Genomic DNA, 14,918 nt, shown 5'->3' with positions numbered 1-14,918 from the left:
GCTGGGGATGTTTAGTTTTGAGGAAACAAGACTGAGGAAGGACCTGATAACAGTCTTCATATATGTTAAGGGCTGTTGTAATGAGGACAGTGATCAATTGTTCTCCATGTCCATTGAGAGTAGGATAAGAAGTAATAGTTAAGGGAGATTTAGCTTAGGTATTGGGAAAACCTTTCTAATTATAAGGATAGTTAAACTCTGTAATGGCCTTCTAAGTGAGGTTGTAGAATCCCCATCATTGGAGGTTTTTCAGAACAGATTGCACAAACATCTGTCAAGGATGATCTTGGGTTGGACTTGATGACCTTCCAAGGTCCCTTTGAGCCCTGAATTTCTATGTATTATGAAGCTTATCAAGCACTTTGCGATTCTTGGATGAAAGGCACTACAGCAGTTCAGAGGGGAGAGCAATTATACCTACATGCCTATATAGCAGATTGAAATGAACCAGACTCCAGCCCGATTCTGCAGTGCTCCCCAGAATCCCATGAGCAGCAGAGAAACTGTCAAAAACCATGCCAATCTGCAGAAATGCTTAGGAAAGCTAAGAGCAGAAGCAGAGGCAGGCACTTAAGTTATATACAGAGTAGGATGACCTAAGAAATGGAGAATAGGATAAAGTAGCAGAGACCACTGTCTTCCCTGCCTCTCCTCACAAGGCTGGAGAGCAGAGGAGGTATTCAGTAGCGAGAGTCACCCTACTTTTCAACAGCAATGAAGCTGTGGATGAGGAGCAGAAGACCACCCCACCCCTTGAGGAAGCTGAGCAGCATGAGGGAAGGGGAGAAGAAGGCGGCTCCTTTTTTCTTCCAGTAGCTAGAGAGGCAGAGCATCAAACTTATCAGACACTGCTAGTAAAGGACTGGTACAAAAGAGACTGATTTCTCACACAGGCACAGCACAATGCTAGAAATTCCAGCATTGTTCTACTTCTCTATAACTACTATATAAAGTGTCTGTAGCAAGGTAGAGACTCACTGGTGTGGCACCTCCTGCTGGTTGTCTTGGGAATTAGCTCAACTCCAGCTCTGGAGCACCTCCTTCTGGCCAGTGACTCACCTGCCTTAGGCCCCATGTTCCTCCTGCACCCCGGTGCCCCTTTCCTCAGGGTTCTGCCCCCAGCAGTACCCCCTTACTCTGGGTTTCCCCTCCTAGGGGAACCCACAACCCTTTAAATCTACCTTGTCTCAGTGGCTACTGCCACTCGTCATCTAACCCCCATGCACTGGGGCAGACCACAGTCTGTAATGGCCACTCATCATTGGCAAGGGGGTAGGAGCAGCTGCCTCTGCCTATTCCCAGGCTGCACCTCTGTAGCCATAGTACCTTTGTAAGCCTTCAACAAGGCCTGTAGCGTGGGGGTTTACCAGGCTGGAGCTCCCCAGCTCCTCTTACCCTTCCCCAGCACTGCTCTGCCTCAGGTACCTTGTTCTCAGGCAGTCAGCCCTTCCCAGCCCAGGGCTAGAGTGAGACTCCTTCAGCTCCTGGCCCCCAGCCCTCTTATCAGGGCCAGCTGGGCCCTGATTGAGTTGGCCACACCTGTGTTCAGCTACTCACTCAGCTGCTTTCACTCCTTTTATCCCAGCCACAGCCCTCTCCAGGGCTGTTTTTAACCCCTGTTCTGTGGCAGTGGGGCAGTCACCCCACTACAGTGTCCATCAAACTTTTTGTAATACACACAGTGAAAGCTAATAATGAAATTATATATAGCTCAATGGTCACTCTTGTATAGTTTAGATAGGACAGAATTCCTCTCTCTGTCAAGAAGTTTAAACGGAAATGAACAGCCCTCTCTAGTGCTGCGGTCTACACAGCAGTTGCTACAACAGCAAAAGAAAAATTGCCTTTGAACTTTTTTCACTTCACTCAATACAGTCAGAGGCATAACATTAAGACTTGGTGTTTAATTATACAACCAAGATGACCAAGGAAGCAAACAGCTTATGTAAAACACACAAAGATATAAACTTTCAAAAAATATTTGTAACGATAGGGCACACTAACTTATGGCTTTATATGGTGACTTTCATATTCTAAGTGTTCAAAACATTTAACTAATTAATTAGAGAGCTCTTGATAGTAGTACATTAGGCAAATACAATGTTTCATACAGAAAGTGCCTTGGACATTAGAACCTTTTTCACTGGTAAGGAACGTATGGCAGGACATTGGGGCTGCTGCTGGTTTTTATTTGTTCAGTGAGAACAGCATGCTTGGCATTGATCAAAATGAAGAAGAGACACTATCCATCTTAATCCTAATGTACAATTCATGGGTCTAATCAGAATCCACTGCCTTCAGTTGTGAACTGTAGTTACTCAGCACCCTTCCAGATCAGGCTGTAAATAATTATTCTCTACTCTGACAAACAGAACGTTAAGTTTCATCGAAGTAGCCATCAGAGATGAGCAGAAAGCATATCAGTGTAACACCTCTGTCAAAATATGTAGTAATGACTTCTGGTCTGAAGTGCTATACAGCTAATATCACAACTCAGAAGTAAAGCTGTAAGAATTTCTGGATTTTTGTCTGGCTTCATGTTGTCTGCTGCTCCGTTCAGCAATGTAAGTGGAATACCACCCATGTACTATTTAAATACACAGTACAATGCCCGGTAAGCTGAGAAGAAGTATTATCAAGAGGTAGAGAAACAGAATGTATAAAAACCCCTCTAGCAATAAAATGTTACAATGTGAAGATATGGAAGGAGGATCAAAATGTGCAGGATTTTCTTTAAATAAAAATTAGTATTTGTATTACTCTTTAAGGGCTGAATGGAAACTATTTTAAAAAAAATAGCAGGGAACTTTTTAAAAGATCTAATTAGTTACAGCTTCATAAAATGAAATCCTAAAGTAAGGGGGTGGGCGGGTTGTAACACAAAGTATTAAGAAAAGAAAGCTGTGATGGAGAATCTACAGCAATAAAGTACAGAATCTCAAGACAGCTTTGTAACTTAGGAATGTATCCCAGAGTGATTTTTCCCTAATTCCTAGCATAACCATGCTCCAAATGGGACTTAAATTGAGAGGAAAATAACATTTTCATGAGGTTTGTTGCTAAAAGAGTGTAATTTATAAGGAGGAAACTAATAAGGCCCTGTAATCAGATCCTATCACACTCTACTAAAAAATTAAAGAAGTTTCACGACCAAAACAAGGATGCCAGGATTTCCATTACAGGGTTGAATGAGACCTAACAAATGTAAGTATTTTAACTATAGAAAGAGACAGTAATTGACCTCTCCCTTGCTATAAACAAACACTAAACATGTACTGTAGTGGAAATCAGATTATGGGAAGTAATTTCACTAATGAAACAGTCAATAATATCTTAATGTCTAAAACAAAAATGCTCTGTCTCCCCTAAGAGAGAGTTTATATTGCTTTTCAAAGAATGCTGCTTTCTAACAATACCTCTGGTATTTTTCCATTAAACTGAAGATATTAATGCATTTAGCGTACCTTTCCACATGCCCTTACCAAGATTTATGACACTAAAAAGTGGATGTTGAAAAGAAATGCTCAGCAAGAAAAAAAACAGCTGCCTTTTATTTAGATACGTACATATTTCAGCTGCCTTTTATTTACATACGTACGTAATGAAATATATTTCTGAACTAAATTTATATTAGCAGCTCTTCACCCACTTGTTGATATATTGGGAATTCTCAATACTATCTTCACATTTTAAAAACAGATTACCATATAAATGAAATCAAAAAAGATTCCACATTCACGGTTTAAAATCATGAACAATATGAGGCACATTATTGTTCTCTTACCGTGGGAGCTTGATACGTGCAGCTTAAACAGAAACTCACCTTGCATGATATCGGGAGTGCCAGGAAGTGCAGACATTGGTTGAGGAGAGCTGTGACGTGTCTGCCTCAGGCTGATTCTCTGTGAATTTGGTTGCATGCCAGGAGTGGGGCCTGCAGGCTAGATCATTTCTTCTGAAATGAAAGAGTTGGAGCACATACTTTTAATATAGAACTCCTAATAAGGTGACATGCAGTGAAAAACACTGGGCACCAAATCTAATTAACCCATGAGAGAGACAAAACAGATACAAAATAGGTTTAAATTACAATGTGCTATGTAATGCTCTACAAGCCAGTTTTGAAAAGATGCCAACTTGCCTTCAAAATACTTGACACACAGACAATGAAACATTAATTCTATGCAAGGTTTGTGGTTGTATTTTTATGACAGGTAAATAGGAACCTAGAATTTATTTGGAACTTGCACTATTCAAAGGACCAGTGAGCTTTATGTCTCATTTTATAACATGGCAACTCCTGATTTTGTAAAGTTTGTTGTGTAGGTGTGTATATGGGAAGGGCTGAGGAGGAGAGAGATTAGGGGCCGGACGAAGGACAAAACCATAAATATTTTTATTCTATCCCAGTTTGTAAGGGTGACAGAGGCCTGATTTTTAACACAAACCAGCTCTGCTCTAGCATTCAAATGGCTCAGAGCATCCAAAATAAATTAAAGGTTAAAGCTGTGTATCTAAAGTTAGCACCTAAGTAAAACCACCTACCTTTCAAACGTAGTAAAAACCAGCAGTTCCCATAGAAATCAATGGGAACTGTGGGTGTTCTCCCCCTCTGAAAGTCAGATAATTCATGCAGGGGCCTAAATATTGGTTCAGAGGCATAAATTTAGTCCAAAACTTTTTCACCTAAGTAATTCCAGAGACCCCCTATTTACCAATCCAAATAGTAAGTCTCTAGATTTTAGTCTTCTAGAATCATCCTATGAAACTACTCTCAACCTTACTGCTTTCACCCCACCATAGCTTGACAATTATTTAATAATAATAATGATGATATTAGTAGTAAAGTGCTTGAATGGAACTGCAAATTATTATTAATTTAGTCTTAAGTAGGTAAATATTATTGGATAAAATTTTCAAAAGTACTTTAGGTGACTCAGGAGCCAATATACCTTTTTTTCAAAAATGGCTTAGGCACTTTGAAGCCTAAGCCTCACTGAAAGTTAATGGGACTTTGGACAATGTTCCCTAGCAAGCATAAGTAACCTATCCAAGATCACAGAGCTGCTTTCAGAACCCAGAACTCCCGAGTCCGATCCTTTAACAGACAGACACTTTTTCCTTCTCTTATTCACCCTCTTTCTTTTAACTGAATTATAAAATAGTCACTAGATTTCAAAACAAACTAAGCTAAATATTTAACTCGACGTCTTTCCCGCAGCACAGAAAAAACCCTTTTTTGAGACTATTTGTAGGAACAGGCAACGTGGAAGGTTGTGCCAGGTTCCTGTTAACTGCCTTTGCATAGTCTCCACATACAGTACATAAAGTATTTCCACAAGGCAGCTGTAGTTTTACTGAGAGGTCCTGGGGCACAGAGTACAACAGGGGCTCCTCTATGATTACCAGAAATCCTAGGCATTTCAGTAGGCTTTTGTTTATGTTTTTGGTGCATTTTATTTGTTGCAATGAACAGAAGCAAGTTCATTCTAGTCTATTCTCTTTCCATGCTGCCAAGTAGTTTCACTGCACTCTGTCTCAGAAGCAACATGAAGAAAGTTAAGTGGAGCTATCACACTGTCATTGCACACAAGCTCCAGGAGTGGGACTCAAGTTCTTCATCCCAGGAACAGAAGCTCAGTCTTGTGCAGTGCACCCCAGGACATATCAGGCATTCTCCTAGAGCAGCAGTTCTCAAACTTTAGTTACCCGAGGACCCGCACTTTAATTTACAGTTTTTCATGGACCCCCAAATCCCCCACTCAGCCTCAGGCCCCAGACCCACTCCACCCCTTCCCCCAAGGCTCCACCCCCCACCCAACCTCTTCCTGTCCCTGCTCCACCCCTATCCCTCCTCTTTCCACCCCTCTGAGTGTGCCCCATCCCTGCTCCTCCCTCTTTCTCCCAGAGCCTCCTGCAAGCCACTGAACAGCTGTTCCCCAGCATGCAGGATGCGCTGCGAGGGAGGGGAAGAGGTTGATCAGCAGGGCTGGTGGCCCCGGACATGATTCCAACCCCTCCCTCAAGAGTATCCAGTCCCCACTCCCCACCCTCCCTCCCAGTGCCTCCTGCACACTGGGAAACAGCTGTTCTCCAGTGTGCAGGAGATGCTGGGAGGGAGGGGAGGAGTTGAGGGAGGAAGGGAGGAGGAGTTTTTTATTCAGCAGCAGCCAGGAGTTTTTTTTATTTCCTCAATTTATTTCAGTGCTGATGATATTGGAGAAGTAAACTACAGCTGTCTTTTAGGTAAATTCATGATACCATACCTTTAGTGCTTCGGTTGTGCCGTCAATGCAATAAAGAAGTTAAAGTCTCCATATTACAAGAAAATTACCTTTTTAAACACATATGACAAGTGAAACACAAGACTAGAAGACTACCACATCACAGGTAACATTTGGTGTATGAGGAAATGGAAGTGGGAGGAGAGGATTTTCACACTGGTTTCCACTAGGTTTGGCAAAAGGAATGAGAGATTCTGCCAAAGACAAGGAATGGGAATGATGCACTTTGTAAAAGCAGTACTGTACCTCATAGAACTTCTCAAGATCTTCGTAAGATAGCTCCTGGCCACATGAACATCATTTTCAGATGGCACTTTCTGTGCTACAATATCCACCATCACTTTCATCTTCCTGAGCAGCCAAGCAAGGAGAGGAACAGACTGGACTGAGTTGGGACATGAGGCAAACTGAGTGGAGGAGAACTTTAGGTTTTTGTTTCACATCTTTTATTGGTGTGCATACATGTGTTTTGCGAACGATTTTTTTAGCCACGGACTTGGAATTAAGTGAATCACCATATGAATAAAACAGATTAAGTGCATTATAATGGGTTATTTTGGGGGATAGAATCAGCACAGGCTTATTGTATGCTTTCACAAAAAGCATAACTAGGAATCAATATACTACAAGTAGCCAAATACCAACATTTCTTCATTGTTACATCTTTCACTGTTCAATTGTCTTATATTTACCATTTCCTATATTCCAAAAAGGTCTCTATAAATAAGACAAAACGTAATATGAAATTAATTGTAAAACTCAGTGCAAATAGGTAAAAGAACGGGAAAGAAAAAGGAAGATATTAAAAATCACATTAAAAAGATGGAAAATTTTGCAGGCAACTAACGCTGTTGGAAACACAGCAGCTAGTACAACACGGCAGTATTAACTCTGAGTGACAGAATGAGAGCACCTAAATCTACAATCCAGGAAACCTCTCCGGAGTTAATGGAAGAATTAATAAAAGCATTTCCTTGAGTCTCTTCCTAACAGCACTTTAAAAAGAAAGCTGTTGTTGTCTATAAGGACTGCTGGAAGAGAAAAATGTTCCACTGGGGATGGAGGGGACATTTCCCTATGTGCTATGAACATTTTTACTTTAATAGAAAGAAGTATCAAATTACATATGTGTAAAACAGAATTGCCCTTAACTAAACTCTTCCACTCAACTTTCAGAGCAGAATCTGCCTTTTCAACACCACGGTAGTTGTAATATGGACATACATATTAGCATGGCAGACATCTTGAATCTCAAACGCTCTGAGCTTAGAAATTCAGAACTAGTGTTCAAATAGTTGCCAACAAAACACTGCTGCTGAAAATCTGATACCAGTAGAAACAGATATTCCCTAGACCAAGAACCAAAATTATTAGCTAAACTGGACCAGCAGGTTTACTTGTAAACATCACCAATAAAAAACTGCACAATATCTGGCTACTGAATCCAAACTGTAATTTCACATTAGTCTGAATTGAAACTAAACTTCCCAATTTAGAGTTTAGATCATTTCAATTTGTTCTTGTCTAGGTGTACATGTTGTATTAGTGCAGGAGCAGGCAACCTATGGCACGGGTGCCAAAGGTGGCACGTGAACTGATTTTCAGTGGCACTCACACTGCCTAGGTCCTGGCCACTGGTTGGGGGGCTCTGCATTTTAATTTAATTTTAAATGAAGCTTCTTAAACATTTCAAAAACCTTATTTACTTTATATACAATAATAGTTTAGTTATATATTATAGACTTATAGAAAGAGATTATCTAAAAACGTTAAAATGTATTACTGGCCCGAGAAACCTTAAATTAGAGTGAATAAATGAAGATTCAGCACACCACTTCTGAAAGGTTGCTGACCCCTGTATTACTGTGTCCATTAAAATTAAGGAGGTTGAGTCAGCTCTTACCAGAGCTAATAAGAGTAAATGCAAAGAAATCAATGGAATTACACTGGTGTAAAGTACTATTATTAATCAGATCCAAATTAGTGCCATACAGTTTGGCTATATTCTTTATTAAGTCAAGTGACATTCAATTAAAATAGGAATAGGGAAAACAAAAACAAAATTTTTTTTGAAAGAAGTTATTCCAAACTAAGTTCTGCTCCTTTGCTCACTTCCACAGAATACCAAGTTGTAAATTCAGAAAGACACCTTTTCACATTTTAAGACCCAAACAAAGAAAAAATGTAGTACTAGCTAGCACAACTTCAGGGCAACCACACCTCTGTTCCCCCTCTGTGGTCCACCAAAGGCACCCACTTCAGGGTTCCAACTTCCGGCCATCACCACTCTTGGGCAGAGACAAATGCCTGTCTGCCTCCTGACTGGGGATTTTAAGGGTGCATAACTCTTTGCCTTACACTGTGGCATGCTGGCATACCAGACTGCCTAGAAAGGCCAGAATCTGTGCTTTGCTTTCTCTCTGAGGGCTATGACCACTGTATTGTCCACAATTATAAACAGGCTTGGCAGAATTTGATTGTTTTCGTCAACTGATAATATCAATACTTCTTTTTAAGCATTTTTTTCAATTTTTAATTATTTAAATTTTCACAGTTGTGCAAAATTATAGGTGTGGGGGGTCAGACAACAGGGTGGATCAGACAATAATTATTAATGACAGTAGACATTGAGAGTCAAAAAATTAAAAGCTTTATAACCATTAAAACACAGCTTGTCAATCTCACATTAAAAATACATGAAGTAAATATCCTTAAATCAAACTCTAATATGTTCTCAAGCAGCATTTTTCTTACTTTGCCTATCTGTACATTTCTATTATTATTGATGAAAATATTTTTCTTCAGTTTGTGTTTGTATGGTTATGTCTACATATACCAATAAAAATCTAATCCTTCCAAATCTAGTTATAAATGACCATACAACTCCTTTTAAGCAAGCACATTTATTCTCAGGGTAAAGGTATTACAGAGAAAACGCATTAAAACAATAAAAGAACCTACAGGCATACTATTATTACCAGAGGTCATCCCAAATCCAACCTAAGGTTCTGTTAGGTTTTAGTCCTTCAAAATTCACAAATAGGTTTTCCCCACACTTCCTTTGTTTTAGATCCAGAAACAAGACTGGGCAGACCAGCCAGTTTTTTATCGTGTTAGGGGCTTTGATCTTTGCGTTCTGTAACAGGTAACCAGCAAACAATGACCAACTCCTTAGTGCTAAGCTTCAAAAGGCTGGGTTTCTGCATAACCAGAGTTAGGGAATGTGCATTAAATTCTGCCCAGGGATTTTCCAAGAAATCCACTTATTATCCCAAAAGTCCATACTTGTCTGGCACATTTTCAACACAGGCTTTTGAATTCCCAGATCTTACATCCGTCATATTGCCTTGCTATAGAAGTTACATACAATCCCAACCCACGATAACACATAAATGTAATACAATAAAGTATTTTAAGGATACTGTAGGAAATTGCTGTATCTATTATGCCAAACTAAAAGGCCACTACCAGGATTCATGTTAATATCTTATTCTACTTCTTGTGTGAACCAACAAAGGAAGTAATGCCCGTCTGCTGACTCATGCTTACTATGTAACACTCAAGTGAAGCTGCAAATCTGTCAGTTTAAAAAAGGAATCAGTTACATAAAACAGGCTATGCAAGTTTCTAAAAATGTCAGTCAAGCAATGAAAGACAAGTTTTCCAAGTTAATCATGTAGTTACTGTTCAGAACTCCAGTCAAACTGTTTCCTGTCTCTAGTGCTGGTGCTGACATACACACATTGGCCATACTCAATCAGCACAGCTGTGACCTTGCACAGGAATAAGTTTATGAACTGAAAATGTTTGACAGAGTACTCAGCTACTATGGGGTTTTAAGTCAAAAATCCTACCACTGGAAAGGAGATTTCACAAAGAAGTAGTGAAGTGGATGGAGCTGGGAAGGAAAGTTGTGAATATCTGTATCTCTATTCTCTGCAAAGTTACACTCTGTTCAGTTTTTAATTTATCTATTTATTTTTATTTTAGAAAGAAATGGAGTTCCTGTATCAGTTACAAGTAGAGTGCATAAAGATATCTTTAGTTATGGCTACACAAGCACTTACACTCTGAAAGGTCTTCTTCAGCAGCTTATAATGTTGCCAAACTTTAATAATTTTGGCGGAAATTTGTCACACTTGTCAGCAGATAAACTAATTGTTTTGGTGTGTGTTTGTTTTCTAAGAAAAGTCTAAGGAAAAATGGTTCAGACATTTTCAAGAACTCATGGAGTGTGTGTGTGTGGGGAACCACATAGTATTATAAAAGAAAATCTGAAATGAAAAACAAAAACAAAACAAATCCCCACCCCAAAACCCAAGAGACCCAGTTTAATCTCCTTAGAAGAAGGAATGAGAAACTTGACATAGGAGGAGAAGTTTGAAGTACTGAATACATACAGACTACAGAAAAGCTGTCGTAATCATTTACAAATACAAGGAACTAATTAGGGGACATTAATACTATTAAGATCACTTTTCATGATACTTAATTTCTTCTTTATCAAGGCAAATAATCCCTCTTTTCAGTTTTATTACAAGGCAGCGATCTCTAGCAGCTTTTGAAGTGAAACTCCTCCCTCTACTGGCTTTTAGATACCAGTAACATATTCTAAAATGTGGTTCTCTCAAAGGGTCACAATATTCACCATTCTAGCACATCCTTGCCTGTGTGACAGTCCCAGTAAAGCCAGGACAATGGAATTCTATCATGTACAATCAGAGAGAGAAAACACAATTTTTATACAGGGAGAATATGATTGACTGCTATTATCCCTCTGCAAAATATAACCAACAGTGATATTCTTTACCTTTCCAAACTAGGAATGTAAATATCGATAAAAAAGTTAACCATTTAAACAATTAAAATTATATTGTTTAACCAGTTAACCAACTAAAGGGAGAGGGGCTGGGGCTGCTCTGACCAGCGGGCGGGGCTGGGGCTGCTCCAGTTGGCCTGGGGCTGGGGGTTAATTGTTAAAGTGGGTTAACAGTAAGCCTAATAATATAATAATAATTGGAGATATACCAGTCTCCTAGAACTGGAAGGGACCTTGACAGGTCATCGAGTCCAGCCCCCTGCCTTCACTAGCAGGACCAATTTTTGCCCCAGATCCCTAAGTGGCCCCCTCAAGGATTTAACTCACAACCCCTAATACGGTTAACTGTTTAATATTTTACATCCCTATTCCAAACTGACCCTGCTCAATGTATGTTTCTAATGCAGACTCTTAACCTTTCCTCCAGCATTCATGAATTCAATACCAGGTCACTCATTCCATCTGCCACCTAAAAAGATCATCTTTTTCCTCACATGACCATATGTCTCAGAATTCTATATGCCTCATTTCACCACACTTCCCTCATGAAAATCTATAATAAATATTTGTTATATATCAGTGGTAGGCAACCTGTGACCCATCAGGGTAATTTGATTGCAGGTCACGAGACATTTTGCTGACGTTGACTGCGAACCGTGGCCGCTGGGAGCTGCGGGGGGCCGTGCCTGCGAATGGTCAACATCAGCAAAATCTCTCACAGCCTGCAATCAGATTACTCTGATGGGCCACATGTGGCCCATGGGCTGCAGTTTGCCCACCATGATTATATATTCAGTAAGTTTCTGAATTAAAATAGCTGTGGTAAATAGGTTTATCTTTGCAAGCAGAATGGCTAGAAACATGTTTAAATAAGCTTAGGTTCTGCAGAAAATTTTGAACCTCAAATTTGAAAACCACTGAGTTTAGAGTGTCAGAAACTATTCGAGAATTCTGGAAGTTATCTGTGTCAGTTCCTTTCAGTATTAACAGGAGAGCTTCTATATTTGAAGTGTTAGAAACTACTGAACTTAGGCCTGGTCTACACTGGCGCGGGAGAGGAGGGGAGGGGAGAAAGAGGGCAAATCGACTTAAGATACGCAACTTCAGCTACGAGAATAGCGTAGCTGAAGTCGACGTATCTTATGTCGACTTACCTAGCCTTCTCACAGTGCAGGGTCGACTACCGCCGCTCCCCCATCAACTCCGCTTCTGCCTCTCGCCGTGGTGGAGTACAGGAGTTGATGGAAGAGCGATCAGGGATCAATTTATCGCATCTACACTAGATGCGAAAAATTGATCACCGATAGATCCATCACTACCCACTGATTCGGCAGGTAGTGCAGACATACCCTCAGTTAAATCAGAGGGTGGGCTCTTAGTTTCGATCCAGTACTGTCTTGCAGAGTCCCTTCGCAGCATTCTGTTCCTGTGCTATTTCAATTTTAAAATAAGATTCACAGATGCCTATTGTTTGCTTATGCCCAGTTTACCAAGTAATCCAGATTATTCTGTACTAGTGACCTGTTCTCTTCATTATTTACTACTCCACCAACTTTTGTATCATCTACAAACTTTAACAGTGATGATTTTATGTTTTCTTACAGGTCACTGATAAAAATGTGAAATAGCGTTAGGCTAGTAACTAATCCCTGCAGGACCCCACTAGAAACATCAACCAATCTTGTAAGCTCATAAAAAAAAGACATCAAGTTAATTTGACAGTATCCATAAATCCAATTTGATTGGCATTAATTATCCTCCTGTTACGCTTTATTGAATCCCATATCAGTTGCTCCACTATCTTGCCTAGGATCAATATCAGACTAACAGGCCTATATTACCCACGTCATTCTGTTTACAGTTTTTAAATATTGGCACAACATTAGCTTTCTTCCAGTCTTCTGGAACGTCTCTGATGTTCCTGAAACTCAACATCAGTGGTCCAGCAAGCTCTTCAACCAGCTCTTTTAAAATTCTTGTCAGAGCTTGGAATTTGTTGTAGTTCTGCAGAAGGTCCTACCTGTGCATGATGGACCATCTTAAACCCTGTCTACATCAGGATTTTTCCTTGGTTTCAACAACTGACGGCCACCCACCGGGTTGTAGCTGCACTAGTGGGTCCACCGAGGCTATTCAAGGAAAGCTACAAATTGTAAAGTGGAGTGTAGCCCTGTTCTAAGTACTGAAGCCAATTGGAATTAAGTATGTGCTTAAAGAAGTTTAAGTGGTGTCCCAAACAGAGACATAGAATCATGTGCTTAAATGCTTTCCTGAATTAGGGCCACTACACGTTTAGAGTACCTAAATATAACCCACTATGTTCATTTTAAGAAGCAGACATAAGATTTCATATATTTAGGATGATAGAAAAGTTAACATTGCATTTCCTATCCCCATGTAAACACCAACAGATAATTTCATACAGACAGATGGGTTCTCTCTCCTCTCAAAATGTACTCATGTCAAAAATCACCATCCTGGCAAACACACGAAGACTTGTTCTCTGCTGGAATGTTTTATAAGCCTGTATATGCCCCTCTCTTCCCTAACCCCTCCAAAAAGGGATCCTTATAACATCTGCCTTTTCATTTCACAGTTCAGCAGCCTCTTGTGCTCAGTGCATGAAAACACAATGGTAGATGAGCCCATATAATACAATTTCAATTTCAATCACTTTGGTATAAGTCAGGTTTAATTTGAATTCAATGTTCACACAGGGTTTTACAACAGTTTAATGAAATGGGTTGTTGAACACAGATATGGTGCAGCTTTAAATACAAAGAAAGCCTTAGAGACCCACAACCTTTCACAAACAACAGGACTTTTTGAAAACGAAGAAAACCTAAACTTGGACAAATTTATACACAGCTAAGGATAGTGGACACACACTACATCTAACACAAAATAAAAAACAACAAAAAGTTAAGGCATTTAGCAACACACACTAATTCTACTCTTCCACCTAGAGACACAGACCTCTTCACTAGCTCATCCGCCACACACGTTTCAATATCAGCTCTCCTGGGAGGGAGATGTAGTTTGGAGAGGGGGGAGCTGAAGGTCAGACTAGGTCATCATGATGGGAGATAAGGAGCATGGGAGATTAGGCTGGATGATCATAATGGTCCCTTCTGGCTTCTAAATCTATGCATTTAGTATGTCTGGCATCCACATAGGGGCAAAATGAAGTGTGTAATGTGTGTGCTATACTCTATGGGGGGAGGGAGGGCTGTCAGTCTGTATATGTTGGTGGAGAAGTAAAGGATGTGTATTTTTAGACTGTTAACTTTTCAGATCCTGGCTTTTGTGATTGTGTGTTTGTGATTTGGTATATGTTGTGTGCACACTAGCTTACCTAACATGCAAGATAGTATGTTTGAGTATGACCACCACATTATTTGTATTACAACAGTGCTTAGGAACCCTCATCATAGACCAGGACTCCATTGTGCTAGGCTCTGTACAAACATGCTTTCCCCATGGTGCATCTGTGTCATGGAGTGTGGGGGAGTCTGGCCCTGCACCCCTCTTCCTGGGACTCACAGTGACTCTCAGCCAGCAAGTAAAACAGAAGGTTTATTGGACAACAGGATTGCAGGTTACAGCAGAGTCTGGAGGCCCAACCAGGACCCAGTCGAGTCCTTCTCGGGGTTCAGGGCGCTTGGATCCAGCATAGGATCCCCTGAATTCCCCTCACCCAGCCCAAAACCGAAACTGAACTGCCCCTCCTCCAGCCGGCCGATTCCTTTGTCCAGCTTCCCAGGCCCAAGGTGCTAAACCCCCACACACCCCTGGCTCAGGTTACAGGCTTAAAG

The 14,918-nt window shown here is 40.4% G+C and overlaps 1 protein-coding gene across 7 annotated transcripts in view; it reads right to left on the bottom strand.

Moving 5' to 3' along the window:
* Positions 1 to 14,918, bottom strand: part of SHROOM2 (shroom family member 2) — a 195,717-nt gene that overhangs the window by 67,044 nt on the left and 113,755 nt on the right. For 4 of the 7 annotated variants that reach the window (XM_030572478.1, XM_030572487.1, XM_030572508.1 and 1 more), the window contains one exon: positions 3,824 to 3,955. In XM_030572478.1, coding sequence (XP_030428338.1) covers positions 3,824 to 3,955 — 132 coding nt within the window. Of the gene's footprint in view, positions 1 to 3,784; positions 3,956 to 6,530; positions 6,599 to 14,918 lie in introns of those variants that run through there. The other 3 variants (XM_030572527.1, XM_030572498.1, XM_030572537.1) reach the window with 3 other exon arrangements.

The sequence above is a fragment of the Gopherus evgoodei genome, chromosome 1, assembly GCF_007399415.2.
Source record: "Gopherus evgoodei ecotype Sinaloan lineage chromosome 1, rGopEvg1_v1.p, whole genome shotgun sequence".
NCBI classification, from domain to species: domain Eukaryota; kingdom Metazoa; phylum Chordata; order Testudines; family Testudinidae; genus Gopherus; species Gopherus evgoodei.
The sequence above is the reverse complement of the archived record's forward strand: the minus strand, read 5'-3'. Positions and strand labels throughout refer to the sequence as shown.